This window comes from Sabethes cyaneus, chromosome 2 (genome assembly GCF_943734655.1).
Source record: "Sabethes cyaneus chromosome 2, idSabCyanKW18_F2, whole genome shotgun sequence".
NCBI classification, from domain to species: Eukaryota; Metazoa; Arthropoda; class Insecta; order Diptera; family Culicidae; genus Sabethes; species Sabethes cyaneus.
This window is the reverse complement of record NC_071354.1, coordinates 162,957,722-162,979,725: the sequence shown is the minus strand read 5'-3', so window position 1 is coordinate 162,979,725 and position 22,004 is coordinate 162,957,722. Positions and strand designations below refer to the sequence as shown.

At 36.5% G+C, this 22,004-nt stretch overlaps 1 protein-coding gene across 3 annotated transcripts in view; it reads right to left on the bottom strand.

Moving 5' to 3' along the window:
• Nucleotides 1-22,004, bottom strand: part of LOC128734297 (putative mediator of RNA polymerase II transcription subunit 26) — a 49,321-nt gene that overhangs the window by 4,848 nt on the left and 22,469 nt on the right. The window contains exons 1-3 of one of the 3 annotated variants that reach the window (XM_053828408.1): nt 10,016-10,070; nt 9,136-9,280; nt 8,727-9,034 (exon numbers count right to left, since the gene is read on the bottom strand). In XM_053828408.1, coding sequence (XP_053684383.1) covers nt 8,727-9,034; nt 9,136-9,237 — 410 coding nt within the window. In that variant the 5' untranslated portion in view covers nt 9,238-9,280; nt 10,016-10,070. Of the gene's footprint in view, nt 1-8,726; nt 9,035-9,135; nt 10,071-22,004 lie in introns of those variants that run through there. The other 2 variants (XM_053828407.1, XM_053828406.1) reach the window with 2 other exon arrangements.

Below are 22,004 nucleotides of genomic sequence, written 5' to 3'. Positions count from 1 at the left end.
TGGACGCAGGACATCGTTCTCTTTGTCGTTTCTTCAACAACAAGCCCTCTGGTTTGGCTATCAATTAAGATGCACCAGACGAATGTTTGAAGAAAATTTTGATCCCATTTCTATAAAAACATCATGCAGATGGACAATACGTGTTTTGGCCGGATTGAGCATCATCGCATTACGCCAAAAAAACACAATCGTTCCTGAATACCCATTCGACCCCTTTTTTACCCAAAAACCACGACCCGAAAAATCTGTCTCAGTGCGCCCGATCGGAGATTCCTTCGGGATTTTGAGTTCTTTGGTGTACAAAAATAACTGGAGAGCCACGAATTGCAAACAGTTGATTGGTAGAATCAAGAGATGCATTCGCAAAGTTGACATGACGGCCGTACAACGCTCCTGTTTCGACGTCAATCGAAAGCTTCGCCGAACAGCCGGTTACGGACCGTTTTCAAATGCACACTAATTTTTTTTCAACAATGGATAATGTATTTCGGTAAATCAGATCTTCTTCATATATCTTTGTCTTTTTTAGACAGCTTGAGAAAAAAATTCCAAAATTTTAGTTGCCACCCGTTATTTTCATTTTCCTTCATTCCTAACATCTATCTGGATATAAATTAATGTATGACTCTAATCTACAAAAAGCTGTATTGCATCATCCCATCGATAGGACATATTTCCCGAATTGGTCGGTTTAAAAGGTAGACTTTCCGTCTTGTAAGAAATATAAGTGTAGATTTGTCGGTTCTTGCATCAGTAATTAACAGAATTTGTAGTTTATTTGTCAGTGAATTAATATTTAGAGTAGACATACTAGTAATAGTGGAAGTAAGCACTAAACTTGCGCTATTCATTTTTTTTTCAATTTCGGGCACACTAAAAAACTTTCATAGGAGAGTACTATATTTTGTCTACAAAAAACACAAACTTCCACCAAAAGCACTCCACAGGAAACCCGGTGAAAAATCAATTGAAAATTGTGTTACTTTTTGATAGGGTATTTTATAACTCATTTAATATGCACTCTATCGACAAATAGTCTTCAGTGGACATTTGAAAGCACTAAAAAATCGTATGCAAAGTTATTGATCATAATCGACCATAAAGTGCTTATTTCAAACAAATACAAATCTGTAAGGTACCCCGGGGCAAGTGGGAATACGGTGAAAGTGGGAACGACGCTCATAACTCTCTCCAACCTAATTTTCTTCAACTGAACCTTTCTAGAAATATAAGACACAAAAAAACCTGACGGGTGTTGTGGTTGTGGGTTCAAATCGGGTTATAATCTCTGATTATAGCTTGGGTCGACCCATGCACCTTCCAGCATTGGACAAAAGGTAGGAGTCACAACGATAACTTGTTAAGCGTAGCTACCTATTACCCCTTCCCCCTTTCCTTTCCACTCTTTCCCCTCCATTCCCAAAAAATTTCATTACTTTCCCCTACCGTCCCTTCATCAATTGTAGAACCATCGTTTCAAAAAAATATTAATATTAATGTCTAACCGCATTTCAAGGTCAATCTTATCTTATCTTATCTTATTAATACCATCACAGCCACAATTAAGGATTCCTGGAAATAATTTTAATTATTTCTATTGATAGAAATATTTCAAATTATTTTCTTGTCTGCATTAACATTTGCATAATATCAGTGATATATTGCAAATGTTTAATCGGCCAGGCCAACTGTGAAGTATTGCCGCAAAGACAATTTACGAAATGAATCTTGTGTGAATGAGTTATTCATACATAGATGCATTTCAAAATCAACAGGGGAAGAAGAAATGGGGACGTCTCGTACCAACCGTTTCTGATTAATTGTAACATTGTTTCGTTGGGAGTATCTTTGCTAATAAAGGTTAATTGATACTCCGGACCCTCGGGGATGAACTTATGGTTTTTAGACCAAAAGCCAGGCCAAGGTTAAAGCGCCTTATTTCGCTCTTTGAAAATAGACTAAACTCACCAACTACCAAAACAAATCAATTTCAGAAAATAGTATGTGTGCAGACAAAATTAGTCACAGTTACTTAAAACTTTTCTATAAGAAATAGTTAAAATAAAATATATTGAAAACGATCTCACCAAGATCAGCTCTCTTTCTCTTCTCATTTATTGCCTTTGATCATCTTCTGCGTTAGAAAATGCTGACTTTTGCTGACTTTTTTACCAATTCGTGAAACGAAACGTCGAAGTTCCAAGAGAAAAGCGCATCCAATTTCCTTTTTCAATTTCGGTTGGGTCATAAAGCAGAATCCGCGACTTCACTTATTTATCGACCAATATTCCCATCAATTAAAATGCTTCTGTAAAAAAGTTCTGTACTGCTGAGTCTTCATCGCGCTATAGCACTTTTTGATTTAAATCCACAAATTCACTAAACTATCACTCGTGACATCAAAAATATGTAATTTTCAAATAGTTTTTAGCCTTTTAAAACAAAAATCAAAAAAGAAAATTTCCGCGAAAAAAATTGACGTCTATCACGCTGGCAGTCACAACCTGCTCCCCTAACCGCATTTCAAGGTCAAAGACTAAAAACACGAGTTTGGTCAATAAGATACAACTCCAACGCATTCCGGGGAAAGTGGGACCTAATATAAATAAAGTGTTTCAGAACAAAACTTCCTCTTAACTTCTTAATACATTTTTTAGATGTACTACCGAACATTTAAAGTTCATATACATAATATTTATATCGGTAAAGCTTTAAAATAAAACCGAAAAGGACTAAGTCAAGAGGATCCAAAAAGAAAGTCCATTAATATGGCTTATGAGGAAGCAAAAAGTTTTGTCGCGTTCTGAATATTCATAAACGATAAACGACTCTGGGAAGGCAGAATAGATATAATTAAGCAAATCTTCAACTAGATGTAAAACAATAAAGCGTTATGGTCGTTATAACGTAAATATTTCTCATGATAGTTTCACTAGTAAGGGTAAGCGGGGCAAGACCGCCCGCCTAAGCAAAACCACCTGCATAAAAAAAAGTTGTAGCTCAATTTCTAATTTATCTGCTTTAAATGAACAATTGATCTATTACCTACATATAAAAAATAAAAACATAAATATCTGTTATGATTTTCTATTTTTTATTGCGATTTGGAAACACGTCCAAAAAATAGAGTATTTTTTCCATGCGGGGTGAAACACGCCCACTAACGGGGTAAAACCGCCATAGCATATAACTTTAACAATATTCAACCGATTTGAATGAAACTGGTGGCATTGGATTCATGAATTTATCTAATTTAAACAAATTGAATCAGTTTGCTATCAAACAATACATAGTTCCCCGAGATTCGCAAGTTCGAAAGAGTGTCCGGCAACCACTCGTATTGGAAGAATATCAGTAATATAGGTACCGACAGTCTTGAAATTGATACCGTGTAGTTTCCTTAGACAACAAGATGGATCGGGTTAGGCATCCTGGAGTCAATCTTTAAGGACTAGAGAGGATCTAAGATAAAATATAACAATATGGGTATTAAAGTTCCAGCAATTGATCCGGTAGGTCATTTTTTGACATTTCAAATTGTTCTGATTGATAAAGCAGATACATATTACTTTTCCATTGCTAAGATAATTTGCTATATTTTCATAAAAAATATGTTTATTTTATGTTATTTGTCCCAAGAGGGAGGAATTATTAAAAAAAGCTATATCCGAGAAAACAAGAAAATGTCTATAGCGCCCGCAGGGAAAATTGGCGATTTAGATTTTTCCAAACAGTCCACCAGCTATAAACTAAGCACATTTATATTGTTTTATGTAAATCTGAGATCCTTTGGTCCAAACTATGCAATTATTTTAAAAATCTCCTTATCGCACTAGCATTATACACGACGGTCTTGCGCCGTTCGTTGTGGGCGGTTTTACCCCCAAATGACCGATTTACACATTTCACTATTTATTTCAACAAAACTGCATGAACAGTTACCTAATTTAGGTACTGTCGGATGAAGACAGGATCAGAGAAGCGATGTGGGTTGGATTTACTGAAAGTTTTAACGTTTTGAATAAAATAAACCCTAAGTTCTGCGGGAACAAAGTTATAAAAAACGAAACGATTATAACGAAAAATCTATTTTTATTTATTTCTCCGATAGTTTATACGATATTGCTGTACAAGGTATTGTAAAATATTGCGTACGCATTCAGTAATATGACTGTCATCAACATTTAACACCAATTTGAGCAAGGCCCTGTAAAACCATGGTGGGCGGTTTTACCCCGGCGGGCGTTGTTACCCCGTTTACCCCTAGCTCTATCGTATTAGGCGTGGTACGAACAAACTGATCATGATCGTATTTTTGAGCTTTTAAAGAATGGTTAAACATAAATTACGCCTCGCAAGCATTGGATACAGCTACATGTTCAACTACATAGCGTTACAACTTACAATACTGCATTACTGCGTCATTGCTCACGAGTTGTGGTTCATATTAATTATAAAGTCGTCCGTTTTGCTTTTATAGTGATCTAATTTTGTCACGGCAGTTTTGGATGAACCATTAGTTGCTTTCTGGTTCCTTTTTTCAATGCCTACACGTTGCTATATAATAACATGCACAATTTTCTGTTATATTAGGCTTTTTAATCAAATTTGAATATAGGTCCCATTTGTTCCGGCAAATGGGGCAAGTGGGACCTATCGTCATGATTTTGAAAAATTCTCCTCAGATTCATTTTATGTAAATCGATAGTTCTAGAATTTTAAAATTATCATAGGTGTAGATTATACAGTCGAATAAACTCTAACTATGCAATTTTTAGGTCCCACTTGCCCCGGGGTACCTTATATTTCGTCAACAGTAAGAGGTAGAGAAAGATATTGCGTTCAACAAAGTTGCTCATTTCAGTGTGTTCAACCTTTGTGAAGACATTTATTTTTTTTGGGCACTAAAAATAAATATTTGTATCACCCTAATAGGGTGATAAACACGTTACTGCTAGGCAGCCATGTTTATGCAGTCAACATTTAACCATTTGCGTAAATGAGACAGCATGACACCACTATACGTTCTGTCCGTTTCACTTTGCAAAGCCATTATGCTGGCAGACGGGTATTATTTTCAAATCTTAGCCAGATTTTTGCATAATACCCACGCCGGCACTAGATGTTGGCTACTGTCAAACACATTGAGTAGGGATAGGGTTGCCAGTCCCTTGGTGATAAACGATCACCTTTGTGATGTAAAAAGATGGGCAATGTTTCATTAATAAACTTCTATAAAGATGATATCCATGAAAAATTGGGCATTTATACGCTATGAAAAATATTTTGATTTTGATTGCTTCGTTCCACTTATTATCAGGGTGAATTTTTATTTTTGCGAGGGCGTCCGGGTACGAAAAGTTGTAAAAGACATTAAAATAAGCAACTTTTTTTTTAAATATAGCAATCCTCTATCTCTTTCTCTTAGCGAGCTACATATAATTTTATCAAAAATAATACACTTTTCAATTGATTATTTCCGAGGTTCCTGTGCAGTGCTGTTGGTGAAAGTTTTTGTTTTTTGTTAATAAAATATAGTACTTTCCTAGCCGCCCAGTTGGCTTCGAGGTACGAAGCTGGTCTAACAAACCAGTCATCGTATGTTCGAATCTCGGCTAGGCGGTGCTGCTAGGTAGAGTCAGTGGGATTGTTGCACTAGCCCCGTAACTGTCCTGTACTCTAACAGCCGGCTGCGAAGTCTGTCGATAAAGAAGGGTAATGTCTAAAGACGGTTTATGCCTAAGGCTTTGCTTTTTAGTGCTTTCCTATGAAAGTTGTTTGGTTTGCCCGAAATTGAAAAAAAATTGGATAGTGCGAATGTTTTTTCTTAAATATATCATAACTCATATAATGTGCATGTAAGCGACAAAAGTCTTTAGAGAAAATGTGTATTTTGATATACTAAATAACTTTGTAGAACGTTAAAAAATCGTCTGCAAAGTTTTTGAGCAGAATTGAGTTTAACGTAGCATCTTTGAACAAATTTATTTATCATTATAAATATTATTTATTTTAAAAACATGATACATGACTTCTGTCTTTTACAGTGTCATTAACGAATAAATAAATCGTACAAAATAACTAGCAAGCTTTTCTTCCTATTTTTCATATAAAATTTCTAAACTTTAGCATCTATAGGTTGAAAAAAACAGTAAGAGATAGATAGTTACCTACTATATTCACCAAAGATGCTTTTAAAAAATGTTACCTTTTGAAACATTTTTTAATTATAAACTTTTAATTTTTCTTGTACATATTGACGGCATTATTTTATTGTCATAAAGTATGTATTTATGCGAAAACTGTTGTTATATCTATTTTTGAAAATGAAATATTTCCAAAGTCGGTCCTTGCCAAAATTGAGATCCCGCTGTATTGGTTTACGAAAATGTAAGCTATTTAAGAAATATATCTAGAAAAAAAATTCTACCTTGGCGAAAAACTTAAAAAAAATTGGAAAACAATGTTTGAATTCTGGAAAACTCCATAATTTATACCTAAAACCTATATTTTTTTCTATTTCACAATAGAATTATTTATTTTTCTTGAGTTATGACAGGAATACTAACGTTTAACGATGGCACTAAACAGGAATAGAAATTTTATTATCCGAATTTTAAATGATGAAAAATAAAAAAAAATGTAAATGGATTTTCAAAAAAGTATGAAGATCTGCGACTAGAGTACAGAGACTATAGGTTACAGAGGGCGACTTGGCACTCAAAAACCGCTAAATTTTGAATCAAAACGGAGAGTTACCTTTATTTATGATGGTACTCTTCGTTTTGATTCAAAATTTGGCGGTTTTTGAGTGCCAAGTCGCCTCTGAATCTAAATGAAAAATTTTTTGAAATGGAGGGGAAAGAGTAGAAAGGTGAGGGGCGGGGGGGGGGGGGGGGTTATTGGTAGCTACGCTTAACAAGTGAGCCTTTCTCCGAAAACCCGCAATGAGAACCGCAGCTAACACGTTGACAGACGAACAGCGTCACACGCAGTACCTTGTAAGTCGCAAGGGCCTGCATAGTGTCGTCGTCCCGCCAGTAAACACAAAGTTAGATCAAATTTGGTCGGTGGTTCTGCAGTAGATGGAGGAAGAGGCACGATCTGTGTCTAAAAAAACCCCAACCCATGTCGCTACCTTAATAAGGGGGGTTGCGCAGAATCCTTTTGTCCAGCGCCTCTATGGCTCAAAGGTACAAGTAACAGCGAGCCACATGCCCTGGCGGGTGTTGTGGGTTCGAATCCGGTTATAATCTCAGATTAGGGGAACTGTGGGTAAAATGAACAGGTAGCCAAATTCCCAGTAAACCGATTAAAATCTGTTCCAGTTCAATAGGTATCTTCTCCTAGAAGTATTTCAAGCTGTTTAGAACAATAGGGTTTATAATTTGAAAAAAATTGAAAAAGTAAAAAATATTTGCTGAAATCTGACGCCGATGGTAATTTCTACTATTAAATAAGCTATTTTGGCGAAACAAATGAAATTTCGACTATTAGTATCATTTAATGTTGTTCTCTTATCACTATCCTACGAATCTGTCGAAAATTCCAAATATTTTTATCAACTGTTTGTTTATAATAAACACTTGAAAACAATTGGTGTTTTGGGGGTAAAATGAACTCTTCACTATGGGGGCAAAATGAACAGTGTGTATAATGATGTTTTATTTATCTACATTTATCTACAGCCACGACCTAATTACAATTCAAGGAATAAAAATGATCGAGTCTCTCGAAAAATGACGGAAAATGACCGATGAAGCGAGTTGAAAGTCAATCATTGTATGAACGTGGCGAAGATACATTATGCTAACTTTGTGAGTCCCATGTTAGTTCCAACAGCCCTACATCTACAATTCCTACAGCTTATGTAGAACAATGATAATGTAAAAAAATGTTTAATTTATCCAAACTGCATGTTAACTCTAGTGTTCTATGACAGTGAGGGCAAACTGCATGTTCATTTTACCCACACGAAAAAAATCAGGCTCGAATGTGACGCTTTCGAAAATAAGGAATTTCTCATGACAAATCGTCCTTTTTCAAACATCTTTATATTTTGCTACGTGGAAAATGAATCCAACTTTCAATTCATGTAGCGCGTTCAGCATTTGATTGGTTCCTCTTCCTGGGGGCGTAAATGGCGAAATTGCTAAGGGTGTTCATTTTACCCCCAGTGGTTCGACCCCCCCCCCTCACCTTTCCACTCTTTCGAAACCCATTTCAAAAAACTTTTCATTACTTTCCCTTACCGTCCCTTCATCAGTTGTAGAACCACATCAATATATATTTGACCGCATTCCAAGGTTAAGACTAAAAACACGAGGTTTGGTCTATGGATAAAATCGTTGCTGATAAATTTTTCGTTAAAGATATCAAATTCGTCTAGATTCAATGATCAAAAAGTAGAGGTAATGTTATATATTTTACTAAATTATTTACGTTATTGATTTACAGCATTCAAATATTCTGAAATCGCATTTTTTCTTTGTATACACTAATAGTTTGAAACAAGGTATGTGTTAAAAGAGAATAATCGTGTAACATTTTGCCATATGAGACTCGAATTGAAATTATTTATTTTCTCTGATATTCGTAAGCGAATGTACAGTTGTAAAGGCCCCACTTAAAATGACAAGTGACTTATAATAAATTATTTTATATCAACATCTCACAGGCATGTTTGAATGAATATGAAAGTACAGTACATTCAAAGAAATACTTACGTATCGGGCTCCACGTCGCCGTTTGGTGCTCTCGGTCTCCGAATCTTGATGTGTTTATTGAGGAACTTGAGCTTATCCAGCAGAGGCCATTCGCTGCAATTAACGCCGTTTTTCATGATTCGGCGTTCAACAGTGAATCTGCAGCGGAAGTAAGTCATGCGTTTTTTGCATTGATCGACGTTCATGTCGCACAGGCGGCCTAGTTCTCGCCAGGCCTTCTCCTTTTTCGACTGGAATTTGTAGTGCGGATGGCTCTTGTCGTACAGCACCGGCATTCGGCGGTAATATTCGCATAGTTTTTCATCTTTCTAAAGATCAGAGAAAATAAAATAAAAAAAAAATGCGGGAAATGTTAATCCTCAGTCGTTCACTGTGAGCGGAATAAATAATGTTTAGCAATTCAAATAACCTCTAAAACATCAATGTAAGAAAAACTCTCTTTCGGTGGTTTAACGAACTCAGCCAAATTGGCTAGAAGCTGCTGCTCCGTAAAGGCAACGGGATATTCCATTGTGTATTGGATGTTTTCTCATAGACGTTTTTAAGTGCCTCAACTAGTGAATGTAATAAACGCAATAATATGTCAATAACACGTCCAAACAGTCGACCACGTTGTGTAGCACACACTACAGTAAAATAAATTATACGTCTTGGATGGTGAACAGTTTATTACTAAAATATGGTACGCAAAAGCTTCAGTTCGTAGGTAGTACCATTCGGTGCGCGCACACATCACACAACAAAGTAAAGAAACGAAAAAGCAAACAAATGGAAATTATTCGTTGGTTGGTTCAATTAAATAAGAGAAGCCAAAAAGAAAAACATTAGCATTTGCGTTTGTAGGTTAGTTTGTTTAAAAGTAATGCTTGCGAGTTGTGCTTGGATCGGCGCGGGCATAAAGACTCTTTTTATAGCAATTTTAAACAATCAACGCGCGCGGTGTCAACAATCCATAATAACCGCATGGCATTGCCGAATAGCAGTTTCGCTGTGCTGTTGGTCTTCGTACAGGCAGCATGGTACCCTTCCCTAACTGTTACAAGCTGCAACATCGATAGCACAAAGTTCACTCAAATTGTGTAATTCTACGAGACTATTTCAATTTCGCTCGTTTCTAATCTTGATCTAACTTCGGAATCGAAAATAAGCGTACTAAATTGTACGCTTTCTTTCGAATCCTATTATAGCTCAAAGAGAGCTGTACAATATAGCGCTACGTGTAAACATATATAACAAACAACTAGGTAGATAGAAATGTGTGCGACTTCTCTATCTATACACTCTTGTACCACGATTTTATTTTTCCGATCGATAATATTATTTCAGTTAGCAACTTCTCCCATATTTGTTCGACACTTTTCTAAGACTAGATGTTGCAGACTGAGAGGTTATACGTCTCGTTTGCCTGAACCCTGCCTGGCCGTACCAATTCCGACCGGCTTGGTCGGTTCGGCGTACGATTCCATCTGTGCGAGCACTCTTCAAGTTACGTCTATTCGTGTAGGTATAATATTATAATAATAAAAGAGTTTCTCTACACTCCTCTATACAGTGTACTTCTACTTGCATGTTTCTCGCTCACACAGTCTTTTGAATTTTATTGTTTGTTTAATCTTTTCCTTCTTCTATTTCTGTTCGTTTGTTATTATACTTTGCTTGTACTTTTACAACCCTCTGATTGCCTGAATGCTACAGTGTGACCTGATAAAGCCACAAATAGCTGACATGTGCACGTATGCGTTTTTAAACACTGTATGGATTATGAGAACTTTGTGTCCCCTTTTATTTTTGGAGAATAGATATTTAAAGCAAAATTTCAATTATTCATGTACATGAATTCAATCTAGAAACATTTCTAGCCGAGTAGGTCTTTTAGCTAACGTGCGGCAGTGTAGTGGCCATTATATGTTTCATTTAATTATTTTTACGATTCATTATTGCACTATAGCTCGCTCGTAATACTGGTGCGCAATATTTCATTTCATTTTAAAATTTGTTATCTTTCCCGCCTTTATGATGGTTGCTTTCTTGTTTCTTGTATAATATAAGGTTTAATGAAGGGGAAGGAGACCGCATCTGAAATCTTCTGGCACCTCTTTTGAAAGCGGGCTGCTGGCGGTTGGTTACGGTGAAATCTACTTCTCCAGTAGAAATCTCTGCACGCTTCTTCCCCGGGGTTGTACGGGTTGCACACTGCGACTGCGCAGAATTTTTATTAATTTATAAATTTATTTCTATTTTATTGCTATTATATTCAACGTTATACATTATACTACAAGACCGTGCTGCACTCGGGTGTTATAATACGTACAGCTCGGCAAAGACTTTCAGCGATTATAATGTAAAAACTCCTTACACTGTGTTGAGGCGGCACAGTAAAAGTAGAAAATGTTTATATATGCGTATTGACTAGGATACTGGCGCAGGTTGGCCGCATGGAAATGCAGAAAGAGAAAACAAGAGTATAAGAGAGGATAGCTTGAACTGAATCGCATTACCGATGCATATATTAATGTATTAGAATCCAACAAGATAAAATAGCTCAGCTAAAGATATACAAATTGTTTTAACAGTGAAAATAAAATAGCAGCTTTACTGCGGCTCGGCTTGGTATGACCGTGCTATTTATAAATAACCATCAACTCGACTGGTTTTCTCCATAGACGTAAAGTAAAAGTAATAAATTCAAAAGTTTTTATTAAGGTCAGAGAATTCGATGGAATTGTTTAGGGACCTCCCGTTTATGTAGCACGACAAATTATGCACACCAAAATAGATTGATCGAAAAAAGTAAGTAAATTAGGTAAAGTAAGTTTTCCAGAGACAGTGGACTTTTCTACAAGGAACGATTTGCAAGTTATTTTGAAAGTTTTTGTCATGCCCCGCTTTGAAATTGGCTTCAAAAATCGGAGGGCAAAAACAATTTGTTAGACATGAGAAATTTTGTAGCCGAAAAATGAGTGTACGAAGAGTTAGGCACGAAACAGAAGTGGAAGATAAAAAATATCAAGTTGAGAAAAACGAAAAAGAAGAAAAAAGAAACTAATGGAAAGGGAGTATTATTTACGCTTGAGAGCGAATGTGGACAACAAAGTTGTTAACTGCAAGAAAAAATAAACGTTAGCTAGAAAATATATTCATATATGAGTTGAAATTATTGCCCTTGTACTTTAATGGTTGAATCAGCAAGATTGTTAAGGCATATCGCAACTTAGGGACGACAAACTGCTAGATTCCATCAATTAATATCGGCATCCGACGCGCGAATCGATTATTTTAATAGATTGCATTGTTTCCGATACGTATATTGATCGATAAAAGCTAACTGCACACAGCAGTCACTCTCTTAGTAGTTGATCACATCTACGACAATTACGTTTCGCTTGGTAATTTTCGCTTGAAATAAAGTATCAGTTCAAACTACTAGTTGTAAATACTGTTCCGCAAATAATCCGAAAGACTTGATCTGCGGCGTCAAAGGTTTATCGAACAAATTACTTAAATTTTCTCTAATTTTTTTTAACTAACTAACTGATTATCCGATCTTATTCGGGGCCCCTTTGCTCCTGTCACTTGAATCTACATCTGTCATTATAACGAAAATTCTCATAATGCAAAAAATAAAAAACCTTTTTTCATTTTAATGTGTCTACTCTCTTTGCCAGTTTTTCTCAAGTTGTCCCCCAGCTACTTGTAAATCTGACTTCTTCCCGGTAATCCCTATAAATCGACAAAAAACCGTTTTGAACTTTCCCTTTGTTAACGGCCACCCTATCCCCCTTTTCAGAAATCCAGCAACTTATACAATTGCTATCGTTTCAATTGCAGATGAAAAGTTTACCCTTTACCCATTTGAACCTTTCTCTCCCCTTGTGAGACCATCTCCCTCTTTTGTCAACCCCCCTGCGCTGATTCTTTTATGCCAAAGTACATGTGTTTGGCAAACGACGTTTAATGAAGAACAGTCCACATGTTCCGGAGTTATGGCGAAACATACATTCATACTCACATTCTTCGTCCCCCTACTTGTCGATTCTTTCCCAGCCAGCTCCCTCTTCTGTCACGTAGCTAACTAGGCTTTGGTTTGCTCTATGGAAATCACTATAATGGAAAATAAACAAAGGTCTTTTTTACCATATATTCTTCTTCGGTGGAACCCCCTCTTTTTTCTCAAAATTATTTGCACAACTGCAATCGGTTTAAATGCAAGAGAAACGCATCCCCTTTTACTTAGCCCCTTGTTAGGGTCCCCCTTTTGGCAACCTCTCAGTGCTGATTTCCTTATGTCAAGTGTGTAAAGTTTGATGAAGTACCATCCAGGTATTTCGGAGTTATGGCCTCCCCCACTGTTATGAACCTCCTCCCCCTTTTGTCAACGCCCTAGGTTCTGAATCCTTTATGTCAAGGAACATATGTGCCAAGTTTGATGAAAAAGCGTCCAGGCGTTTCAGAGTTAAGACCTCTCCCCCTGTTACGAACCCCCCTGTTGTCAACCCCTTCAATTCTGATTCCCTTATGTCAAGGAACATGCTCTCCCCTGTTACATCCCCCCCTTTTGTCAACCGCTTTAGTACTGATTCCCTTATGTCAAGGAACATATATGTCAAGTTTGGTGAAGAACTGTCCAGGCATTTTGGAGTTATGGCCTCCCTCCCTGTTACGAGCCTCCTCCCTCGTCACCTCTCTTACCACCCCCTCCCCCCAGTGCTGATTCCCTTATATTAAGGAATATGTGTGCCAAGTTTGGTGGAGATTGGTCAAGGCGTTCTGTAGTTATGGTGGAACATACAAACATACAAACAAACTCACGCTCACTTTTATACATATACTAGCTGAGGCACGATCTTAGTCGGGCCTTTGTCTCACAGCTACTTGTACATCAGTTATTCTAACCGAAATACTTATAATGCAAAAATATAATGATTGTTCCTCTTTTGGACGTTCCTCCCCATTTGTCAGCTCCCCCTCTTTTGTCTACCCGGTCATTTACACATCTGTTTTCTTTACGGAAATCCCTATAAACTCTATAAAGAAAGAGAAACAAGGACATTTATCCTATTTGCACCTTCCGCTAACAATGGTCACCCCACCCATAGGTAATGAATAGTTTTTTTATTGTACTTTTTAAAAAGGTAGAAGGTGCAACAGTGTTTCTTCCTTGGATACAAAAAACCTGTCATTCCTTTCATCTCACATCAAGACAAAACTTGTTTGTAAACAATGTTTTTAGTTTCACCACCAGGAGCAAGTATGTACAAATTATTGGCCGAGGCCACTCTGGAGCATGCCACATAAAATTGACCACGGGAAAAACATGGTGTTCTCAGATCAACTCCACACTGTTTGAATGATTGCCCCTGTGACTCAAATAGAGTCGGCCAGCAACACTTAGCACTAATGGTCGAACACTTTTTATACGGGTCACTTTGATTCGGCGCATAATTACACTGGACAAATCTATAGCTGCGGGCATTGCAGTTTAATAGTGTTTCGTATTTTGTTTTGACTTTTCTTTCACTCAACTTTCGTATTCTGCTAAGACGCTCAAAAACAAACTTTTGTTATATTATATAGTGTTTATGTGCTTCCACAACAGCGCAGTGTTGCTTTAGATTAAAACAGATTAATTTTGCTTTTTTTGTTATTTGCTTATTGCTAGGAAGTTTCATTTTATTTACAGTTTTACATGAGAAATTGGGTATTATTTGTTTCAAAACGCTATATCTCGAGAACGGAACGGAACACCTCGTGGTTTTGAGTGATTCTTATGTAAAAAAGTCTGAAGAACATGGTGGTGTTGAAATTTTTGAGATCAAATTGTACTCATTGAGAGAAAAATACAAATTTAGTTTTCAAATCGAAAATAAAAGTATTTGGCAGCACTACCGCAAAAAACTAATATTTTTTTCAGATTCCTCAGGTGATTTCCCATGTAAATGTAAAAAAGAGCTTTTTCTAAATTGAATATTTACGAAGATATAAGTAAAAGAAAATAAACGAATTTGACGAAAATGATGCTTTTTCTAATAAAAGGAGGGGTTCCCAAAAATCGAGGGAAAGTCCAATCGGCACCAAACTTGGGATTTTTGCTTCTTGACCCAAAACGAACAATCTGGCCGAGTTTGGTGAAAATCCGAGAAGGTTGATTACAGGTGACTCGGACACTTGACGTGGAATGACCCATAGGGTTTCGTCGTAATTGCCTATTCCCATCCTATCCAACACAAATTATTAAAAAAATTTATGACACACAATGCAAAACTAGTTATTTCCTAATATTTTAGTTTATTGTCTATCATACGCGATCAATCAAAGTGAGCTGAGATCTATTTAAATGCTTTTTATCATTAAAGAAGTTCTACCGTCCAATTTTCCTACGTTTTTTCGTGCGACGAAGAAGAAAATGTCGACTAATCGTTTTAATTTCCGTCATTCATAAATGAAAATAACTCACGCAAGGCACTGTCTTTATTCTACAGCCAGGAAAACTTGCCTGGCCTGTAGAAATTTTGCAGAATAACATTTGTCATGCCGTCCTACACAAATCCATGGGCGTTAGCTTCGTAAACATTGTCGTGATTTTTAGTTCGGACGATGATAAATTTTGATGGACGGATTTTAAAACGGTACGACGAATTTAAGAGTCAGTTAATAAATTTAATAAAGTCAGTTGCGTAATTTCAATAATATGCTTTAATAATTGCTTTTTAGTCTTTTTAGGCTTTTTTAGTTTTATTTCAAAGTTCACGGATCGGAAGGTAAGTGTGTTTTAGTCAAATCAGCACAAGAACTTTTGGAGTATTCATTAAATCCATTCAACAAATGATGAAAATTAGAATGGCTTTACATATTACGACGGGAATTAGAAATAAACCCTACCAAACCTAATTTTCAATATTCTCGACGAAAAACACTATTTTGCCGTGATAATCTAGATAACGGAGATAACCGGAATGTATGACCAAAACGCCTAAATGTACCTCTAACGCTATGTGATTCTACGAGATGGGGATCATTCAATAATGACGTCCATTGCTTATGGGGGGGAGGGGGTGTTAATTTTGTGACTAGTTGTGACAAAGGGGGAGAGGGGGTCTAGGCAAATGTGACATCCGTCGAGAAAAATTGCATTTTCATCAAAAGGCAGCAAAAATATGTTTCATCACTCATCGATTTATTTCGATCTTCGAACTTATTGTTCCAGCTGACGGCGCTTGAAAGTCAGGCACAATTTGTGATTGTTAACTAGATAGACCACGCGTTACATTGAAGGATATATGTAAATCAATTTCAGTTTATTTGCAATCAAAGTTTCTAGCTTTTTACTAAATATTGGAAAGAAAAGTACAATGAACTCTAAAAGCTATCATCACAATGTAGTGAAACCTGCTTCGCCGACGCAGATTGAAGCTTGTTTTGAAGCAGAGCCGTGCTACTTCAATTGAAACCAAAGCTTCATTTCTTCATTGTTTTGTAACAATTTGCAATTGGATGTTGTTCCCTTGAGCCCTTGTTCGCAGTTATTATTTGTTATAAATTGTTATTCTCTATATTTTTTATAATCATACACTAACTCTTAAAAGGTTACGATATTTTTAAACCACTTTTTACTTTCAACACGCTTTTCATTTTTATTTTGAGTTTGTGTGACGTCCAAAGGGGGGGGGGGTTGAGTTTTGTGACATAATCGGACAGAGGGGGGAGGGAGGGTCTAAAAAAGTAGAAATTTGGTGGACGTCATATTTGAATAGTCCCATGCTTCTAAGTTACTGATGCTTGTCTTGACTTCAATCTTCTTAGTCTTGTTAGTCTTCGCCTACATTTATATACTAATTTGCTACTGTCAACTGTGGTGTTGGGATTTTACCCATAACACTGACATCTGTATATCGTTTTATCACGAATATTGTTATGTTTGTAACATCAATTTTATTTTCGGGCCCACAGTAAATCCTGCCACGGATAGTCGTAAGATGCTCGCACCAGCTGTAGTTTTGGTGCGCTTGTATTAGCTTCAGCTTTCTGTAAAACATTTGGGCAGCGCGATGCAATTCTTGACATAAAAACATTATTATCTCGGGTCTGTTTTTCGTTACAGGCATTATAAGGCGCTCCTAGTATCAGCCCAACATTCTTTCGATGGCTGCTACAGCGAAACAGATTAGAAAGCACTGTAGCCACAAAATGCGCAATTTCTGGTATTCACGTAAATTCTGAAAATCGAATAAAAAACACGTGAATTCCGAAATTCGCATAAAAACAACACGTAAAAAGCGACTCCAATGTATTTATATATTCAGTGCATTATTTAATTATTCATCATTGATTTATTGACTTGTTTAACGGTTTTTATTGATTTATTAAAGTCAGTTACCGAAAACTGTCATTGTTTTCCTCCAGAGTCACTAAACTTTCAAACAGTAAACACTACGATATCACTTTCGTTCGGATAACTTCATGAGGGAAATGTGACACAATAATGCGAAGAAATGAAACAATCAACTGAGACTAAAAAGTTAAACCATTTGAAAAAAACGAAATACGGTTTATTTGCAGGAAAATCCAAAAAAACACCAGAAAAGTGCCACTGCAAGGAGCCACTGATAAATCGGTAAAAACTTTTGGAAATTGAATATGAGGTCGGTTTGAGCAATTACGTCAATTTTGGAACCATAAAATGATCGATTGCAGACTAATGAGGCCACTTGAACTGGAATGGAATTAGTAAGACAATGTAAAGAGTGAACACGAAATTATTGCAGCAATTACAACTAGCTATATTTTTTAGGTAAAATAATTAACCAAATTCAGCACAGTTTCTCTTAAAAATGAATTGTTTATGTCCTGTAGATTTCGTAGTTGTGCATTTAGCTTCGACCAAGATGGAAGCGAGTCAAACAGAAACGTGTGAAAAAAATTTGTACGCCCATTTGGAAAATTCGAAGCTATCCAATCGTGCTTTGGAGCAAAAAGTTGAAGAGCTCTAATTCAACCGTTTTAAAAGTGTTTAAATTTTAAACACGTTTTAAATTTCAAGGATCATTTGACGCAAACCAGGAGCTGGAAGGAAACCAGGAGCAGAAGCATGTCGAAATATCTCATTTGACAAGCTATCAGCACGTGAAGTGAAATATTCTTCACAAAAGGTACCAAAATACTGTAATTTACTAGACTGAGTTTCTTCAAACACGTGGAGCAGCGCAATGAAAAACCACTATTTTGGTCGTATTTGACTTCGTGTAACTATTCAAAAGCGTGTTGAATGGGTATGAGGTTGATTCGGTGCATTTTGTGATATGAACAATGATATCAATGATATGAACCCACCGAACTAGCCTGAACTACGTCCGATTGAAACCTATTGCGGCATAATGAAGGCGGTAGAGAAAGATTAGGAAGAAAGTAAAAAATACAGAAGACATGTTAAGGAAGTGGAAAAAAAGGGTAAAAGGTACCAGATACGATTGTACAATCTCCTATAGAGGGCATTAAGCGAAAGTGTCGAGTATTTTACTAAAAAATGTCTAATAACTTATTTAATTTATATAAATTGAACTTAATACATGTATAAAACTGCTTACAAATTTGGTTTCGATCCGATAAATACAAGAGAATTGGTAAATTTACTGTGTTGCAATAATTTTGTATTTGCCGTTTATACACAGCTCTGTGATACCAGATGTAGGGTTGTTTTTACAAAAAAATAAAATTAGTTTACTCATTTTTGATTAATTAATAATCAGGACAAGCCAAACATAAAAATTAAAAATAGCTCGGTTTCTGAGAAAAATAAAAAATCGATGTAAAGACGTAATGTAAATCGAGTACATCATAATAATATGCCTTTCTGTCGATCTATAGAAATATTTCTTTGTTGAAAATCTGTTGTAAACGTGTCTCCTGAGAGGAAAAAAATTAAATATTACTTCTATTCGACATAAAAAAATATGGCAGTAAAGATATGAAGTTAAATCGTAGAAATAGTTGAAAACAAAATATCCTAAGGTATTATAAAAAAACATTTTAGATTTATGGTAAGATATCAACGAGAGGTATGTAACTGAAATGATTTGACTATTTTTCCGGAGGTTTAGATAAACTCCATGCAAGCTACATATCGCATGTACACATGCACATACCTACTTTACATCTAAAACATTATTTCCTGTTAATCGCACACTAAATCAGTAGAATATAATACCAGTGTGTATGATTAATGACTTTTCAGGCCAACTAATCTTCGAATCACTTCAACCAATAACACAAACTATACGCTGATATGAGAGAGACATGATGTAAGTTCTTTTCCTCACATGAGCGAGCAGTGCTTTTACGCTCCGGGCGAGGTGTGGGAACAGCAGGAGAACAGCAAATTAAATGAACGCCATTCATCGCATATTATGCTGCTCGGTAATAATGCTCTGTAAAATGAGATCAATGTTTGAAATGGGGCACTTAAAGGAAACTTTATGATAAGAGGTGTCTTTTTATTTGCAAGTATACATATCTTCTGTTATTCAGTTGTCGTTTATGTATCGCTAGGGTGATTGCACTAGTTATGTTGGTTTGAGCTGCTTATGCTTAGAGGTACATTATATAATGTGAAACAAAAAAATTGCCTGTTTTCAGATTGTAAGATTTCCACAATATTATTTTCTGCTTGACTACGTTTAAAATAGATCACATTTTTATCGAAGCAAAAATAATAATAAAAAAACACATGCAAGTAACATCAGCTATCGCCACCCTAGTTAGTATAGGATAGCCATTCGTGTTTCTATACCTTTAGTATCTGTGTGTGCTTTTAACGTTTATATTATTATTGTTATGAACATATAAAATCAATATTTACCATACGACTGAATTCCATTATTATTCGTGAGTGCGCGTTCCAGTTCTGTTGCTCGCGTTTGACGATCATCAATGCACTTCTTTGGTTAATTTTGTTTCTGCCCCTTACGTTTTTTGCTCACTTTCTTACTCTATCTTTGATAATCTCAGTTTTAACTAATAAGCCTACTGGTTTGGTAAGCAATTAAAAAAACTCTTGAAAGTCAAAAACTGTCTCAGTTCGTACATTTGGTTGTAAAACGGCCAACCATTTTCTCGCTGAAATTTAAAAGTTGAAACTAGAGCGCCAGTCTAATTTAATTATTATACTTCATTGTAAGCACTTCGAACGAACAAATTAACACCACACTGATACAATGTTGGCAGCCGAGTACTTCGAGCACAATAAAGCTTCAATCAATCATTAAAGCGTATTGTATAAGCAATTGCATTTTTTATTCTTTCTGGCAAGAAGCAATAATTTACAGTCTTAATGAACAGCAAGACGTTTATCCCGTGTGCGCAGACGTCGGAATTTTACCGGTTGCGTTTTTTTATCAGTTCTCCAAATTGGCGCTATTTTCCTTCATTCCGTAGAGACAAGGGCGGCTAATACGTATCAGCTTCCGCGGCTGGGCGGCTGAAAGATCCGTCCGCGCTACTAACCACCACGTTGGGCGGCTGCGATTGAGCCCGCGATATCAACAACAAACACCTGCAGCACCGACAGGACACAACTACTATCGCCACCGGCACGGCCTACCTACAAAGAACCACCACAGCAACGTGCTCGACGGGACAGTACATCGAAAACGCGTCCGGATTCAACACTGGCATGATTGGAACTAATCACAATCGTGTATGACATGCAGAGGCACACCACGACGAACTGATGTATAACAACATCATCTGGCCAGCCATCAGCAAAGGCAACAACAACGCGCTGTTGTGAGCGGTTCTCGGGTGAATATCTGTGTGCTTCGTTTGCTTGTGTTTCTCTGTTTTTATTTTTATGTTTCTCGAATTGCATTAGCCAGAGCATAAGACTTCCAACAGTCAGCGATGTTATTTTCGTCATCATGAATAAAATATTTCTTTTTGTGCTATTGATTATAAATAGATTCTTTTCAATGCGTTTATAGAGGCAGTTTAATGTTGACTAAAAGCTGTTTAAAAGCCCATATGGAATTTATACTCTATACACAATATACCTTCATTCATACTATCTGCTATTATTGTACTATTGACTACATTACTTAAAAGTTATTCCGAGGTTCATTTAAACCAATTTCATCAAATTCGTCTTTGAATTTGAACTTTATAGAACCGAAAAATTCAATAGAATTACAGATGTTGAGTTAGATTTAAAAGTCCAATTTTTTCTTGTTTAAAAGATGTTGCTTACAGCATCATGCTGAAAACTTAACTTAAATTAGCTATTCGATAAAGAATTAGCAGTTGGTGTTTTTTATAGGAAGACGAACTGATCTTTACAAACTATTTAATATTGAACCTTAAAGTAACACTGAAATGTTATTTTAATGAGGTACGATAAAACTCCTCGGCGTTATTTGTGTGACATAAAAAAGCAAAGCATAGCTAGGTGCTACATTCCGTTATCGAAACTTGACCTTCTGTTTTTTATACGACAGACTTCACAGCCAGCTGTTAGAGTACAGGACAATTGCAGAGTCAGTTGCTATGGTCCTATTCACTCTAACAGCCTCTCCCAGCCGAGATTCGAACATACGACGACTGGCTTATTAGACCAGCATCATACCTCGAGGCCTACTGGGAGGCTTGTGAGGGATTTGTGTGACATGAATAATGTTGTTCTTCAGTCTTCACTTCTTTGCTGTAAAAATAACTGTAAAATCGTCCAAATAAGTTATGTTATTTTAGTGAAAGGTATATATTAGTAACACCTCTAAAGTTGGATGCATTTCAATAACAAATCAGCAGTGTCTCCCCTTTCCATTGGCCCTGATGTATGACACTGGTCGAACAAGCCTGTTGTCGTATGTTTGAATCTTGACTGTGAGATGAGAGATTATTAGGGTTAAAAGGACCATAGCACTTAGCCCCACAATCGCTCTGACACACTGAAAGTGACTGAAAAAAATCGTTTGTCAAGCAAAGAAAAATCAGAAAGTTCAGTGCTTTGCGTTTTGCTTTCTTAGAATCACATTTATTATCAGAATAAGTTCATTGGTGCACAATATGGTGTTAACGTAACGAAAAGCTCCTCAAATTCATTCCAAAGTGGTGATTCAATTTAGACGTAACCCGAGATATCGAGACACGGGATGAAAATTGCAGCAGCTTACGCAAAATTCCAGTCGTCCCTAGCACCCGCTGTTCTAGCATCCTCGTTAACAGCGCTCATCTAGCGGGTTCGCGGACTGCCTTGAGGTCAACGACCTCTATCGGGTTCTCTGCTGAATATTG